The sequence below is a fragment of the Lutra lutra genome, chromosome 4 (assembly GCF_902655055.1).
Source record: "Lutra lutra chromosome 4, mLutLut1.2, whole genome shotgun sequence".
In the NCBI taxonomy this organism is placed as follows: domain Eukaryota; kingdom Metazoa; phylum Chordata; class Mammalia; order Carnivora; family Mustelidae; genus Lutra; species Lutra lutra.
This window is the reverse complement of record NC_062281.1, coordinates 143,358,599-143,372,175: the sequence shown is the minus strand read 5'-3', so window position 1 is coordinate 143,372,175 and position 13,577 is coordinate 143,358,599. Positions and strand designations below refer to the sequence as shown.

The 13,577-nt window shown below is 35.5% G+C and overlaps 1 protein-coding gene across 16 annotated transcripts in view; it reads left to right on the top strand.

Moving 5' to 3' along the window:
• The window catches only part of LEPR (leptin receptor), a 121,642-nt gene that overhangs the window by 106,641 nt on the left and 1,424 nt on the right, over positions 1-13,577 (top strand). For 13 of the 16 annotated variants that reach the window (XM_047724809.1, XM_047724811.1, XM_047724810.1 and 10 more), the window contains one exon: positions 536-643. In XM_047724809.1, the coding sequence (XP_047580765.1) occupies positions 536-643 (108 nt within the window). Of the gene's footprint in view, positions 1-535; positions 644-10,893; positions 13,176-13,577 lie in introns of those variants that run through there. The other 3 variants (XM_047724821.1, XM_047724822.1, XM_047724823.1) reach the window with 3 other exon arrangements.

Genomic DNA, 13,577 nt, shown 5'->3' with positions numbered 1-13,577 from the left:
TCTGAATGTATCTTTCAGTCAGGTGAGCCGATGGGGCCATATCAAGTGGAATTGTTTCTGAAACTCAACTGATGGCCCTTATTTTTCCTTTTTGAGAGGGTCAGGGAGGGGCAGAGGGAGAAGGAAAGAATCTTAAGTAGGCTCCATGCCCAGCGTGGAGCTCGATGTTTTGCTCAATTTCATGGTCCTGAGATTGTGACTTGATCCAAAATCAATAGTTGGATGCTTAGCTAACTGAGCCATCCAGGCACCCCGATGGCCACTTTTCATATATTGTTTCTCCAAGAAAAATCCACTCAAAGTGTTTAGCACAGTGCCTCGCAAAGAGCTTTCAGTAAGTGTTGGTTATTTTATTATTATAGTGATTATTAACTTTAATCTAGATAGAACATTGGTGGAAATCTTCATGGGGTAGTGTGTGAAAATGAATCAGATTCTACTGAGAAGTAGCTGATCTGGTAGATTAATTTCTAATTTGTGCATTCATTAACTGTGAACATTTTCGATATGAATGTTTTTTGTTTCTCCTTTATAGAATGAAAAAGCTGTTTTGGGAAGATGTTCCAAACCCCAAGAACTGTTCCTGGGCACAAGGACTTAATTTTCAGAAGGTCCCTTTTTCAATTTTTTTAACCCAAAATATGTAAGATTGTGCTTTAGATGCTGTATGCCTTATATAGCATCCAACATTTTTAAGGTTTAAAATAGTTTAAGGATAAGGTTTAAATCTTATTTTATTCAATTCATTTAAATATGAGTTCTGTTTAATCCATTACGTATTTTCAAGAATAGCAGGATGCAGAGATGTGAAATTAGGATGAAAACAAAATTTTGTAGGTAGTTCATCGTATGAAAATTGAATACATAGGTGTATATATATATATATACATATATATATATATGAAAAATATATATGTATATATTTATATTTATATATCTTCTGGTTTTTAGTATATAATAAATATTAGAAATTTAAGGGTTAAATCTGATGGAGTACAGATATTTAGATATACTTTTTTGGTGTAAATTGATTGTCTTTAGGTAAAGGCTGGGATCAATACAATATTTTTAATCCCTGTAATTATATTCATAATTATTTAAATCAATTAAAAACTATATAAATAATCCTGTCCTTAAACACTGCAATCTGAAAAAAGAGCAGTTGTCCTAATAAAGCTTACATTTAAGCACATGGTTTTTTTCAAGCTGAAGTACTTTATAAATTAATCAGCTATAATAAAATAATTTGTACATATATCTTATAATAGAATTCCCCAGAAAATTATAGAGTTTAACTAATGTTTTATTAATTCTTATAATTTCCCCTGAAGCAAGGTTGGGTTTCCACCCATAAAATTGAGAAAATAGAATTCAATTTTCACGTCAAAATATCTAGACAATGTTTTAAACAGTAATCATATGGAGGTTTTAAGCAGTCTCAACAATTTCATCTTTATCATTAGTCACTGTTAAAAGTCTTCAGTGGTTTCCTTTTAGCTACGAGATACAGTTCAGTCCCTTTAAGCTAGTACTCAATGACCTCTCTCTGTAATCTGTTACCAAACTATGCATCCTATTTCTTCTGTCCCTGGGCCTTGATCATGCCTTTGCTCTTCCCTTTACTTCTATAGACCCCACTACGTTGGTGAAGACTTCACTCTAGTCCCTTTTCTACAAATTTTCCTTTAACAAAAGTAGTTCAGAAGATTTCTCTCCCTCTAAGTTCCCAGAGCATTTTACTGTTCAATGTATTGTGAAGAGCTTTTTGAGTTCCCAGGGTAGGTCTTACTCCTCACAAATATTTTTTGAACTTCTACTGCATGGGAAGTATTAAAGTCAGAATTAATTAAAGCCGTGCTGGTAATTCATGATCATGTCCATTCATATATGTGCAAATCACTGAGATACATTAAGATTCTTGCTTCAGTCCTCAGTATCTCAGCTTCCTTTCCTGTAAAATGAGGTTTAATGGAACTTGCATCATAAGGTTTGTTTTGGGGATTAAAGAAGATGGTACTTGTAGCATAGTAAAGCCTCAATAACTATTAATCATCATTATTTTACATTTTTAGATGTTTCAAATTATTATTCTTTCAATGACACTGTGTGAGATAATTATCATTATTTTCATTTTATAGAAGAAAAAACCTGAGGCTTATAGTGGTTAGGTATCTTGTTTTAGAACCAGCGTGGCTTGCCAATTCGTCTGACTGTGGAGCCTGTTTGTTCCATTACTCATTCTTCTCCATAGTAGTGGCTTTCAATTTTTTTTAATTTGACCATGACCCACAATACATTTTACCTTGTAGCCTAGTACATGCATAGATATAGATATGCAAAACTGAAAGGATTTCAGTATATGTAGTGCTGTCTATTTTCAAAATTCTATTTTCTTTGAAAAATTACTGGTTGCAACCCACTACATTGATTTCACTTACTACTGACCTATGACTTGCAGCAAGAAAAACACTGCTCTCCAGTTTATCAATGAACAAATGAGCGAATATATGATATTGTAGATATAACAGTGCAAACGATTAAATTGTGATCTTTCAGCAGAAACAACACGGTCTTATCTTCAGATGAGCCAGTACAAGATGATCATTCTCTTTATAGAAACTTCGCTTTGTTTTGAGTCCGACCAGCCCCACACCACACACCTCTCAGCTATGGCATCAGGCACTGTATGCCATGGAGTCTCCTTCCATTAGACAGAGCTTATGATTTTTTTTCAATTAGTAAAATATTTATTCCTCTCTTCTCTCTTCCATTTTGAATTCACACAGTAACATTTATTGTAGCTATAATGATATTTCAGCCATATATATTTATCTATCATTCATTCATTCATTCATTCAATAAGCACATAGTAAGTATTTACATGTAAGTCTAGGATGTGACTAGGATCTTGGGAAACAAATTTTTCAGAGATTTTCCTTACTATCTGGGAAATAAGACAGTAAGGTTATAGAGGAGTGGCTTGAGTGGAAAGTGGAATAGAAAGAACTTGTCTTCTTTACCATCTCTAAAATAGTTTATTCATTTTAAAATTCATTAATTTGTTTCACTTATTCATTCAAAGCCTATTTATTGAATACCTGTCGTGTGCTAGTCACTGTGCTGTACCTTCAGGTTGTACTGATCAGAAAAACAAACTCCTGGAGTGGACGGTCAGGCAGGGAAATAAGCATTAATCAATGATCATGGAAATAACAATATGCATATGGCATATGTAACCAACTAATAATTATAAGCTACATGTAGTGAAAAAAAAGATCCAGTGTGCTGAGCTTAGTGTGTGGGATGGGTGGGGATGAGCGGTGAAGATAGGAAAGGAACACCTGAGCTAAGCTCTAGAAGATGATTAGTCATTAGCTAGGTTTTGTGGTGGAGTGGGGAGAGCCCAGGCAAAGGCGCCTTCAAACACAAAGGTAGGAAGGACCACAGCACATTCATAAACTGAAAATAGGAAGATTAAAAGACAGTGTAAGGAGGAGATTTTTCTTATATATGAGGAGCTCTTTATTTTAAGATGAACTTTTTTTTTTTGTCACAAAAACTAGATATCTATGTAAACAAAAATTTTAAAGCTTCACCATCCAGGTATACGTAAGTGCTGGAAATAACCATCTTCTTGCCTCTTTAAGAGAAGCTAAAATACTCTCTTCAATATGTGAAGCTCTTCAAATCTCCCCTCTGCACCACCATGAAAATGGTTTCTAAATATTTACTGGGGTAGGGAAATGATCAGGCCCACCTCCGCAAAGGAAGTCTGAGCCTGCACTAAATGATCTCTCCCCTTTCCAGAAGATGGCCGGCTCAAAGGAACCAGAGGTTGGATCAGTGAGCATTTGTTTTAGACCGTGCTCTCCCGCTGTCTCACACGCATGCACTGAAGATGAGGATAGTGTTGCAGCAGATCATGTGACAGATGTTAAACACAAGGAGACTGAAATCTCACTCAGTTTTCCCATGTTCTAGTAAAGTGAAGAAGTGGGGAGAATTTTTAAGATCCTTGCAGTGGGTGTGGATATCCTTATCTTTATTTCTTCCCCCCCTGCCAATATTCGTAATCTTACTTCGTAATTCTCACTTCGTAATCTTACAAGATAATTTTTTGAGTATAACCAGTCCTCAAGATGTCTAGTTTATTTCTAGAGCTTAACGGGTACAGCGGTAACATAGTCTAGGAATAAATCAGTTTGGGGAATATAATAGGAATATTTGAAAAGTGAAGAAGAATATAAGAAGAGAAATAAGAATATAAGAATATAATTTCAAAGATTTTTACTAATAATAAAAATCAAACCATCTAAAATGCAATAACTTAAAAAGATCTCATCTTCTACTTTAATCTCCTAAATAGCTAAAAATATACTTTTTAAGGGAAAAATGGTGGTGTGTAATTCATGCTGTGTTTCTAAACCAGGTAAGGCAAATTTACTATTGACTCTTTGCTTTTATATTCATTTATTTTCTTTAATTTTTTCATAGTCTTCTATTTTCTGATGACCAAACCAAGTCTCAGAGTGGTTCAGTGGCTTGTCTTGATCATCTATCCTGTCCTTGTAAAAACTTCAGTTAAACTCAGGTCCATCGGACTCAAAGTGCCACCCTTGCTATCAGTCCCATCTTAGTGATATATTTCTTTATGTAACTTATGCTACTAAATCGTATACTTAAAAATGGTTGAAAGACTAAATTTTGTTATGTATACTTTCACAAAATTTAGCAAATGGGTAAGAAATCTGGATAGACGTTTCTGCAAGGAAGCTATATAAATGGCCAATAAGCACTAATGAATATATGCTCACCATCATCAGCTATTAGGGAAATACAACCCCAAAACAGAAGATACCACTTTACACGGGTGAGGATGGCTATAATCAAAAAGACAGATAATAAGTGTTGGTGAGAACGTGGAGAAATTAGAACTCGGACGCTGCCAGTGGGAATGTAAAATGAGGCAGCCCTTTAGAAATATGGTCTTTACAGTTCTTCAGTAGTTCAATATAGAATTACCATATGACCCAACAATTCCACTCCTGGGTATATATCCAATAGAAATGAAATCACGTATTATGTGGAGGTTTATACGTGAGTGTTCATAGCAGCTTTGTTCATAGTAGCCAAGATGTGGAAACAAGCCAAATGTCCATCAAATGATGAATGGGTGAGCAAAGGGTGATATATCCAATCCTAAAACAAAAGGAAATGACAAACAAACAAAATAACTCATAGTCTATTGCAAAGCAAATGGACCATGACAGCCCATCATTGTTAAAAATATTTACAGTGCGGGCGCTGGGTGTCTCAGTGGCTTAATCCTCTGCCTTCAACTCAGGTCATGATCTCAGGGTCCTGGGATCAAGCCCCGCACAGGGCTCTCTACTCAGCAGGGAGTCTGCTTGTCTCTCTCCCTCTGCCTGCCTCTCTGCCTACTTGTGATCTCTCTCTATCTCTCTGTCAAATAAATAAATAAAATCTTTAAAAAATATATTTACCGTATTTTTAAAGGAGATAATAATTTTTTACATAAAGCATCTCCCTTAATTATCCTCTAAATTCAGATTATTTTGAACTTTGGTTTTTTTGAAAGTAACCCTATACTTGTAATTCCTTCGACATCCAACCTGATTTCTTAAATGGTCCCTAAAATTAATCTCTTCCACTTTTTGAGCTGTCATTCTCATTCCCTTTGGTTCATAATGAGTCTAAATGCATATTTACTTCATATTTTTAATATAAAATTTACAGTTCAAGTTCGTCCTGCTTGTTCCCCTCAGTAGTTTCAGTGCCTCCTTTCCTTCTGAGGGGCACCCACTTTCAAGAATAGAGTGTGTATTTTTCCAGTATGTGCTTTTATACTTCCCTACACCTGCATATGTGCAGCTATGACCAGTGAACAAAAACACTTTGGGTTATAATGAATGTGAACCTGACTTCCATAATTATTCAAAAGTTACTTTTGTTCTCAGCATTGTTTTCTGAGATCTCTCCATGTGGATACAGTTAACATAGTTTACCCATGTGGACTGGCCTATGGTAGTCCATCCTATAAATATATCACAATTAATATGTCTATCCCCCTACTGTTGGATATTTAAGCTGTTTAAAAGCTTTTTTCTAGGGACGCCTGGGTGGCTTAGTTGGTTGGACGACTGCCTTCGGCTCAGGTCATAATCCCGGAGTCCCGGAATCGAGTCCCACATCAGGCTCCCAGCTCCATGGGGAGTCTGCTTCTCCCTCTGACCTTCTCCTTGCTCATGCTCTCTCTCACTGTCTCTCTCTCAAATAAATTAAAAAAAAAAAAAAAAAGCTTTTTTCTATTTATCACAAACAATGCTTCAGGAATCAGGATCGTATATGTCTCTGTGTTCTCTGGAGCTATATCGGTCCCATTATTTTTTTTTTTTAAGATTTTATTTATTATTTGACAGAGATTACAAGTAGACAGAGATGCAGGCAGAGAGAGAGGAAGGGAAGCAGGCTCCCTGCTGAGCAGAGAGCCCAATGCGGGGCTCGATCCCAGGACCCTGGGATCATGACCTGAGCCGAAGGCAGAGGCTTTAACCCACTGAGCCACCCAGGTGCCCCCGGTCCCATTATTTTAAAAAGTAAGTTTTTGCATTACCAGATGACCAGTGTGCATGGTTCACTGGTGAAATAGTATGGAAGCTTTATTGCAAAATATAGTGTCCTCCTCTACCCTTAGCTACCCTTAGTCTTGCTCTCCAAATGCCATTACTTCAAACTGGTTTGCTTTTAATTTCTCTGGGAGGTCATCTTTATATTTCTAAAAATAATATGTTTATACCACTATGAAATGTATTCATCATATATTGATTTCTGGCAATAATGAAGATTTACTCGTACACTTAACTTTTCCTGCCCTTCTCCTTTCCCCACAGCCCTACCACATACCGTTTTGTCACTTTTATCAATTTTTTCAGTAATTACTCTGCAACCTCAGAAAAATCTTCTTAGATAACATTTATTTCCATCAAATAGACTACTTCTTGGAGCTCCCTTCCCTCCCCCTTTTTAAAAATAAAATAAAGACATTAGCGCTCTTGCCTTTCCCTCCATTTCCCCCTCCACTTCCCAATCTGTAAATATAACTCTGTGTGATAAGTCAGGATTGATAGCATGTTTGTGCTATAATTGTTTAAAAAACAGAAAGTCAACAAACTGCATTTACACTGCTATGAATATGTAAATACTGTTATTTGCAGAACAAGTAATAGAGTGGTGAAACTCTTGTGAGTTCTAATGTCACAGGAGAATCTATTTTTTTTAAAGATATTAGAAATATTTCACCTGTTGATCAAAATTGAGCCAAATTTTAGTTGGCTTCATTTTTAGTTCTTATGGGTTGTCGTTGTTGCTTTTTCTAGAGTTTCTAATTGCTTCTTTAAGAGTTTTTTGTGCTGCTATTACATAAGCTTCTTCACTGGATACCTTCTCCCAGTGTGCTCTGCCCAGGAAATCTTCTGGATGGGGCCTTTTCTAAAATTTCCATAAGCCATCACTCCGGATTTTCCTTAACCAGTTTCTAGTGACTGCTGCTTCCTAAATTCCTTTTCTTCTTCTTCATTGATGAACTACATCCTTACATAACCTCCTCAGAAAGGTTTTGTGTGAGGTCAGAGTCTCTGCATGCCTGAAATTCTTCTTATGGTGCCTTCATTCATGGCTGGTTTGGTGGAATGTCAAGATTCTGGGTTGGACAAGTCTTTCCAGTTGAACTTTGAAACGATTTCTGCCTCATCACCTAGCACCCAGTTTTGCTTCCAAGAAGCCAGATGCCATTCTGATTTTTGTTCCTCACTGGTTGCTTACGATTTTCTTGCATTTAAGATATTCTCTCCATTTTAAAGAAGTATTTATTTATTTATTTATTTGAGTGAGAGAGAGAGAGAGCATGAGCAGCGGGACGGGACAGTGGGAGAAGGGAGAAGCAGACTTCCCGCTGAGCAAGGAGCCCAGTGTCAGACTGATCCCAGGACCCCAGGTCATGACCTGAGCAGAAGGCAGTCACTTAACCAACTGAGCCACCCAGGCATCCACAAAATATTCTCCCCATTTTCGATGTTCTAAAATTTCAGTGGGTCTAGGGACGTTCTTTTTCATTTAACTCGGTCACCATTTGAAGATAATTTCAATTCCATGACTCTGATCATATCCAAGAAATTATGTTATTTCTTTGCTGATTTCCTCTCCTCCTGTTTCTTTTGTTCTCTATTTCTAGAATTTGTATCGGTTAGATGTTAAACCCTCAGCATGGTCTTCTGTATGTCTTATCTCTATGTTCTTTTTTGTCTTTTGTTTTATATTTGAGACTTTGCCATATCCTATTTTAATGCTTCTGTTACACTTTTATTTACTGATATATTTGTAAATTTGCAAGGTTTTTTTTCCTCCACAATATTTTGTTCTGGTTTTATGCATACAACATTTTCTTAAATCTTACTAGAAATATGAATTAAAGGATCATAGTTTTAAAAATTCTCTTTTTTCCTATTCTCTGGGTTTTCTTTGTACTAGGATTATGTTTTCTTTTTGTTTATCTTGGCTTTTCTTTTCTTTTCTTTTATCTCCGACTTTCCCCAAATATCTAGTAATTCTTTGTTTTCCTTTAATGTTTTAGAATAAGTAGTAGATGAGTTGACTGGGAGCCTGGTGCCTATAGGCAGGAATTACTTGGTTGTATAGATAGGGCTCTGGCTAGATGAGGAAAAATGTACTTACAGGCACTAATAACTTCATAGCTGCTTGGTAACTCCCAGGATAGGTCCTTAGTTGATTTTGAAAACAAAACCTCAATTTGGGTGTGGAAGGTAGTTCTAATATGAAGGAGTTTCTGTGTATAGCAGAGTAATGGAAGAGCCCCATTCCACGTGCATAATTTCTGGTTTTCAGTCTCAGGTCTCATATCTTCCTGTGTTCTCACCTGCTGTTTCTTCCCTCACCATGTCTACTGTATTCAGCTGTGCAAACAGGCTTTCTTTTCAGCCACAGCCCACTCTAGAAGTACTTTGGTCTGTAGCTTCCTTTGCTAATCCTCTTTGGTTTACATTCTTCCAGTTGTTTTCTATCTCCTAGACATGCATTCAGAATCTTTTTTTTTTAAAGATTTTATTTATTTATTTGACAGAGAGAGAGACAGCGAGAGCAGGAACACAAGCAGGGGGAGTAGGAGAGGGAAAAGCAGGCTTTCCGCAGAGCAGGGAGTCTGATGGGGGACTCGATCCCAGGACTTTGGGATCATGACCTGAGCTGAAGGCAGACGCCTAATGCCTGAGCCACCCAAGCACCCCAGCATTCAGAATCTTATTCCCTCTTGCCTTCTCAGGTCATCTTCTGTGTTGTGGGTGCGCATTTGTTACTTGTGTACTTTCATTCTAATAGAGTCTCTTCAGAGATGAGAGAGCAACATGTTCAACCTGCCATCTTGAACCAGAATACCCCTCTACATCCTTCCTCTTGATACTTTAAAACTCAGAATCATAAAAAAATAAAAAATAAAAGAAAAATAAATATAGAAATCAGAATCAAAAAGAAAAAAGGGCTGAATTCTTGTAGGAAAATGTAGTGATGCAATAGACTTCCTTTTCTTCTAATTCAAATTTCACGGTGTTTAAAACCCTGCCACCAATTTGGTTTTTTTACTTTTTTCTTTAGTATTTTTGCTTAATCTGTTATTTTCTTCCTCTAAGTCTAAATCATCTGTAATTTTTTTTTTGACGGGGGGGGGGGGTGTCCTAACTCCGCTTCTTTGTTTTCTATGTCGATGTCCATTTTCACAAGAGCACACTCCAGTTAATAACCTACCTTAGGAGTGTGAAAGCTAAAACCAAATGGATTTTTGCCATGTGATTCAAAGACTGTCCATGATTCCATAGTCTGCTCTATGCCTCCAAAGCAGCTCAGCAACCTGCAGTTTCCAAGAACACCCGTCTCACAGATCTGGGGCAGAACAACCCTGAAAATGCTTGAGTGGTCTTGCAGAAGTGGGTAGAATTGGTGCAGTTTTGAGTGGGAAGTTCTCTTTAGAAGTGCATTATTGGGCTTAGAAGTGTGTATCTCACTCCCCTAAATTAGGACTTCCATTTTGTTTATTTTTGTATTCTTAATATTTATGATATGCCTGTGGGTTCTTAAGAACCAGAAGAGAGTATTAGTCAGCTGAAATCTATCACAGCAGTACTAAAAGCAAAACCAAGAACATGTTTTCCTGCCAGTTTGTGTTTAGGATGTCTTTTCATCCTTCCATGGTTTTATAGAAAGATGGTTGGGCTGGAAAAAATTAAAGAACTAAGTCCAGGTCCTCACTCTGCTCTAATTAGCTCTGCAACCTTAAGCCCCACTTGCTTTGTTTTTTAAAAAAGGAAGCACATGGACCAGATGGTTTCTTAGATTTTTTTTTCTAGATTAGAAAAATCATGATAATGATCTGTCATTGTCTTCTTCACTGTTTTAGCTCTTCTCTCTCTTAATTTTTAAATTTTTGCTTTTACTGTTCTACTCTTTTACTCTTGTTTCAATACTTCTCTCCAATACTTCTGTTGCTCCCAATATCCTCCTTTTTATTTTTCCAGCTCTTTGGTTTTTTTCTCCTTATTCTGTTATTCTTCTATAGTTTTTCCTTGTCTGGGGTCACAAAGACTATTCCTAGAGCGTGATGTTAAGGCGTGCTTTACAAAAATAGAAGAGACAACCTCAATTCAAAAGTTTACTCTTCTCTAAAAAGATGTATTAGTCTAGTATAACAGAAGAATTCATAGTCCAGAAGCCATGCCTGACAGAAAATGTTTTTGAAATCTTTCGTCTTTTGCTTTATGAGTGGTTTTTTATTTTGCTTTCTTATTTTGTTTTATTTTATCTAAACAGAGAACGGACATTCTTTGAAGTCTAATCATGATCACTACAGATGAATCCAATGTACCACCTTCCCAACATTCTGTAGAGTATTAGAAGATTTTTACATTTTGAAGAAGGGGAGACAAATCTAAAAAATATTTGGTTGAACTATTGAGAACTAAAGTATGGTGGATGATGTTGATATAGAACTTTAAATAGAAGGGTAAATTCGGGGTCAAGAGATAGGTCTGAGTCCAATTCAGTTTGAATGTATGATTACTTTTTGGGTCACCTAAAGTTTAAAAAGTAATATTCATGGTATCTGGCTTTTGATTTATCATTTGTGTGGTCATAAAACATTAAAAGCTATGACTGTTCTAACCACATATCTATTCAATATCACTAGGCAGGTAGTAAACAATGCCGTAACTAGGTGAAAACTGTAGCTTCTGACACATAACTTTGCAAACACAATGAATCTAATTACAAGATAAAGTGAAACTATCTAGTTTATATTTTTATGTCCCAAATTTTCCATTTTGTATTCTTTCATAGACACCTGAGCTTATAAATGGACCCATGTGTGTGTTCTTTCAACTGTCTTGTAGTTTTTATGTCTGTCTAATTTGGGTCAATCTGGAAATTCCCATCTTCAGTAGTCTTGCAAATGACTTAGGCACTAACTTTGATTTCAGTTCAGGGAAAGCCAGAAGTTAGGGTGTGTGCTGGTCAGAGGCCAGTGGAAGTTACAGTTCATATCAGGATGACCTGACATATCCAGGTCAGACTGACCAGATGAGAAAACACATCAGTCTCCAATTCAGCCTCTTCATGGAATTCTTGCCTACATTCAATTTATTTACACCAAACCACCCAAAGCTTCTGGCAGGCAGAGAGGCAGGTACACAGTGATGCAAAAAGGGAGTTTTTACAAATAGTCCATGGCAAAGACAGGACTCTTCTTCCTGAAAAAATGCCCTTGTTATTTCTATGATATCAGCATACTAAGTGTGTTATGTTGCTCACATTCAAAATAAACCAAACCTTCTGATTGATAAACCTAAATAATATTCAAATTTAGGAAATATATTGATCCCTTACATTTAGATTTCATTCATAGTTTTATTTGGCTTTGAAAACAACACTAAAAATATGGAAGAATGGGTCCTTTTCCCCCCTTCATTGACTTTTAATTGATATCACTAGAACATAAAATCTAAGTGTGAGATTATGAAAGATATTCTTTCATTCCTACCAGCTGACTACATATTTAATATGTTCTCAGACCATTCTAAACTCTTGAAAAATTAGATGCATATAATGATTGAAATAATTTTTTAATGAACATAGTTTTAATACAGGTTTATGACCTATTGATAAAATATACATCAATAATATATGAGTATGTGACTTCTTATTAATTATTAGTGAAATCTTCCATCTGAATGCATTTGAAGACACGGACATTATCCAGTATCAGTAGTTAGTTACTGATTAGAAAGTTTTAGAGAGCATGTAGTATGCCAAAAACATCATCTGAGGAGCATATGTGAGTTTGTGTGCTATTAGCTATTGGTATGTATTTTTTCTTTTCATATTGACAGCATGTAGTGCCTTTATTTGGTGATCTTAATTTCTAGGTTCATTTGAATTTTAAGTAATTCAAGACATATATAGTAGTAAGTTTAAGAAAAAGCAAAATGAGCAAGTAAATATTTGAAGGAAATCATAAATCTAATGATAGATTTATATCAGAAAGAGGAAAGGCATGGGAAGTTTTCATACATTATGTTCATAGAATAACAGAAGAGGTTGTGTTAATATGGTGTCTGTCATTATGCAGTATTTTAATATCTATAAAGTCTATTCCATTTTTATTATATTTAGTGTTTGGTATATTTATTCCTTTATAGTTATAATCACCAATATGTTTCCTTTAAGAGTTTAAAACTATGCTAATGAATTATGCTTTTATATGGAATATATTTGCCATTATGAAGAACAGTTGGGGAAATTGTTATTTCAGGCAATAAATTTGAATTCATTCTAGTGGTTTAAAAATTGTAAAATTCAGAAGTTCAACCATATGTATATGTCTTATGAATTGAACCCCATTTTCAGTAGCTCTTCATTTAGTTGCATTAATTTTTCAGTCTGATGTGTCCATGGTATTCCTTATTTTGCATTTATTTTTTCAATATGTTTACATTGTATGAGTTGAGCTTTTTATACACAGATTCTTTATTTGTGGCTGCGTAGCAGGATTTTTTGTTGTGATGTAACCAGCATTCTTATAAAAGAAACGATGTGCATTTGTTTTGCGTCTTTGTCTTCATTCCACATGTTCCACAGTATGTGTTTTCATTTGAAGCTATTTAAAAGGAATAGTAATTTAAGAGTCTGTGATCATAACTTTCACCATCACTGTTTTCAACAAAACGGTATTAGTTCTTCTTTTCTGAAAGTCTTAAACAGATTTTCAGTATGATGTAAGGCAGATAAGTCTTAACAGTCACAAATAGTTTACCCTCGTACCATATCTTATGTCATGGAGTAGTTATTTTAATTGTCTTTGGACTAGTTGGTTTGCTCATTTAACTTTATTTCAATTCCTTTTTTTTTTTTTTATTGGAGGTTTAAATTTTCAGTTTGTGGAAATCTAATTTGCTGTAAAATATTAGGAATTCTTCAGAATACAGCGATTTTAATTACAA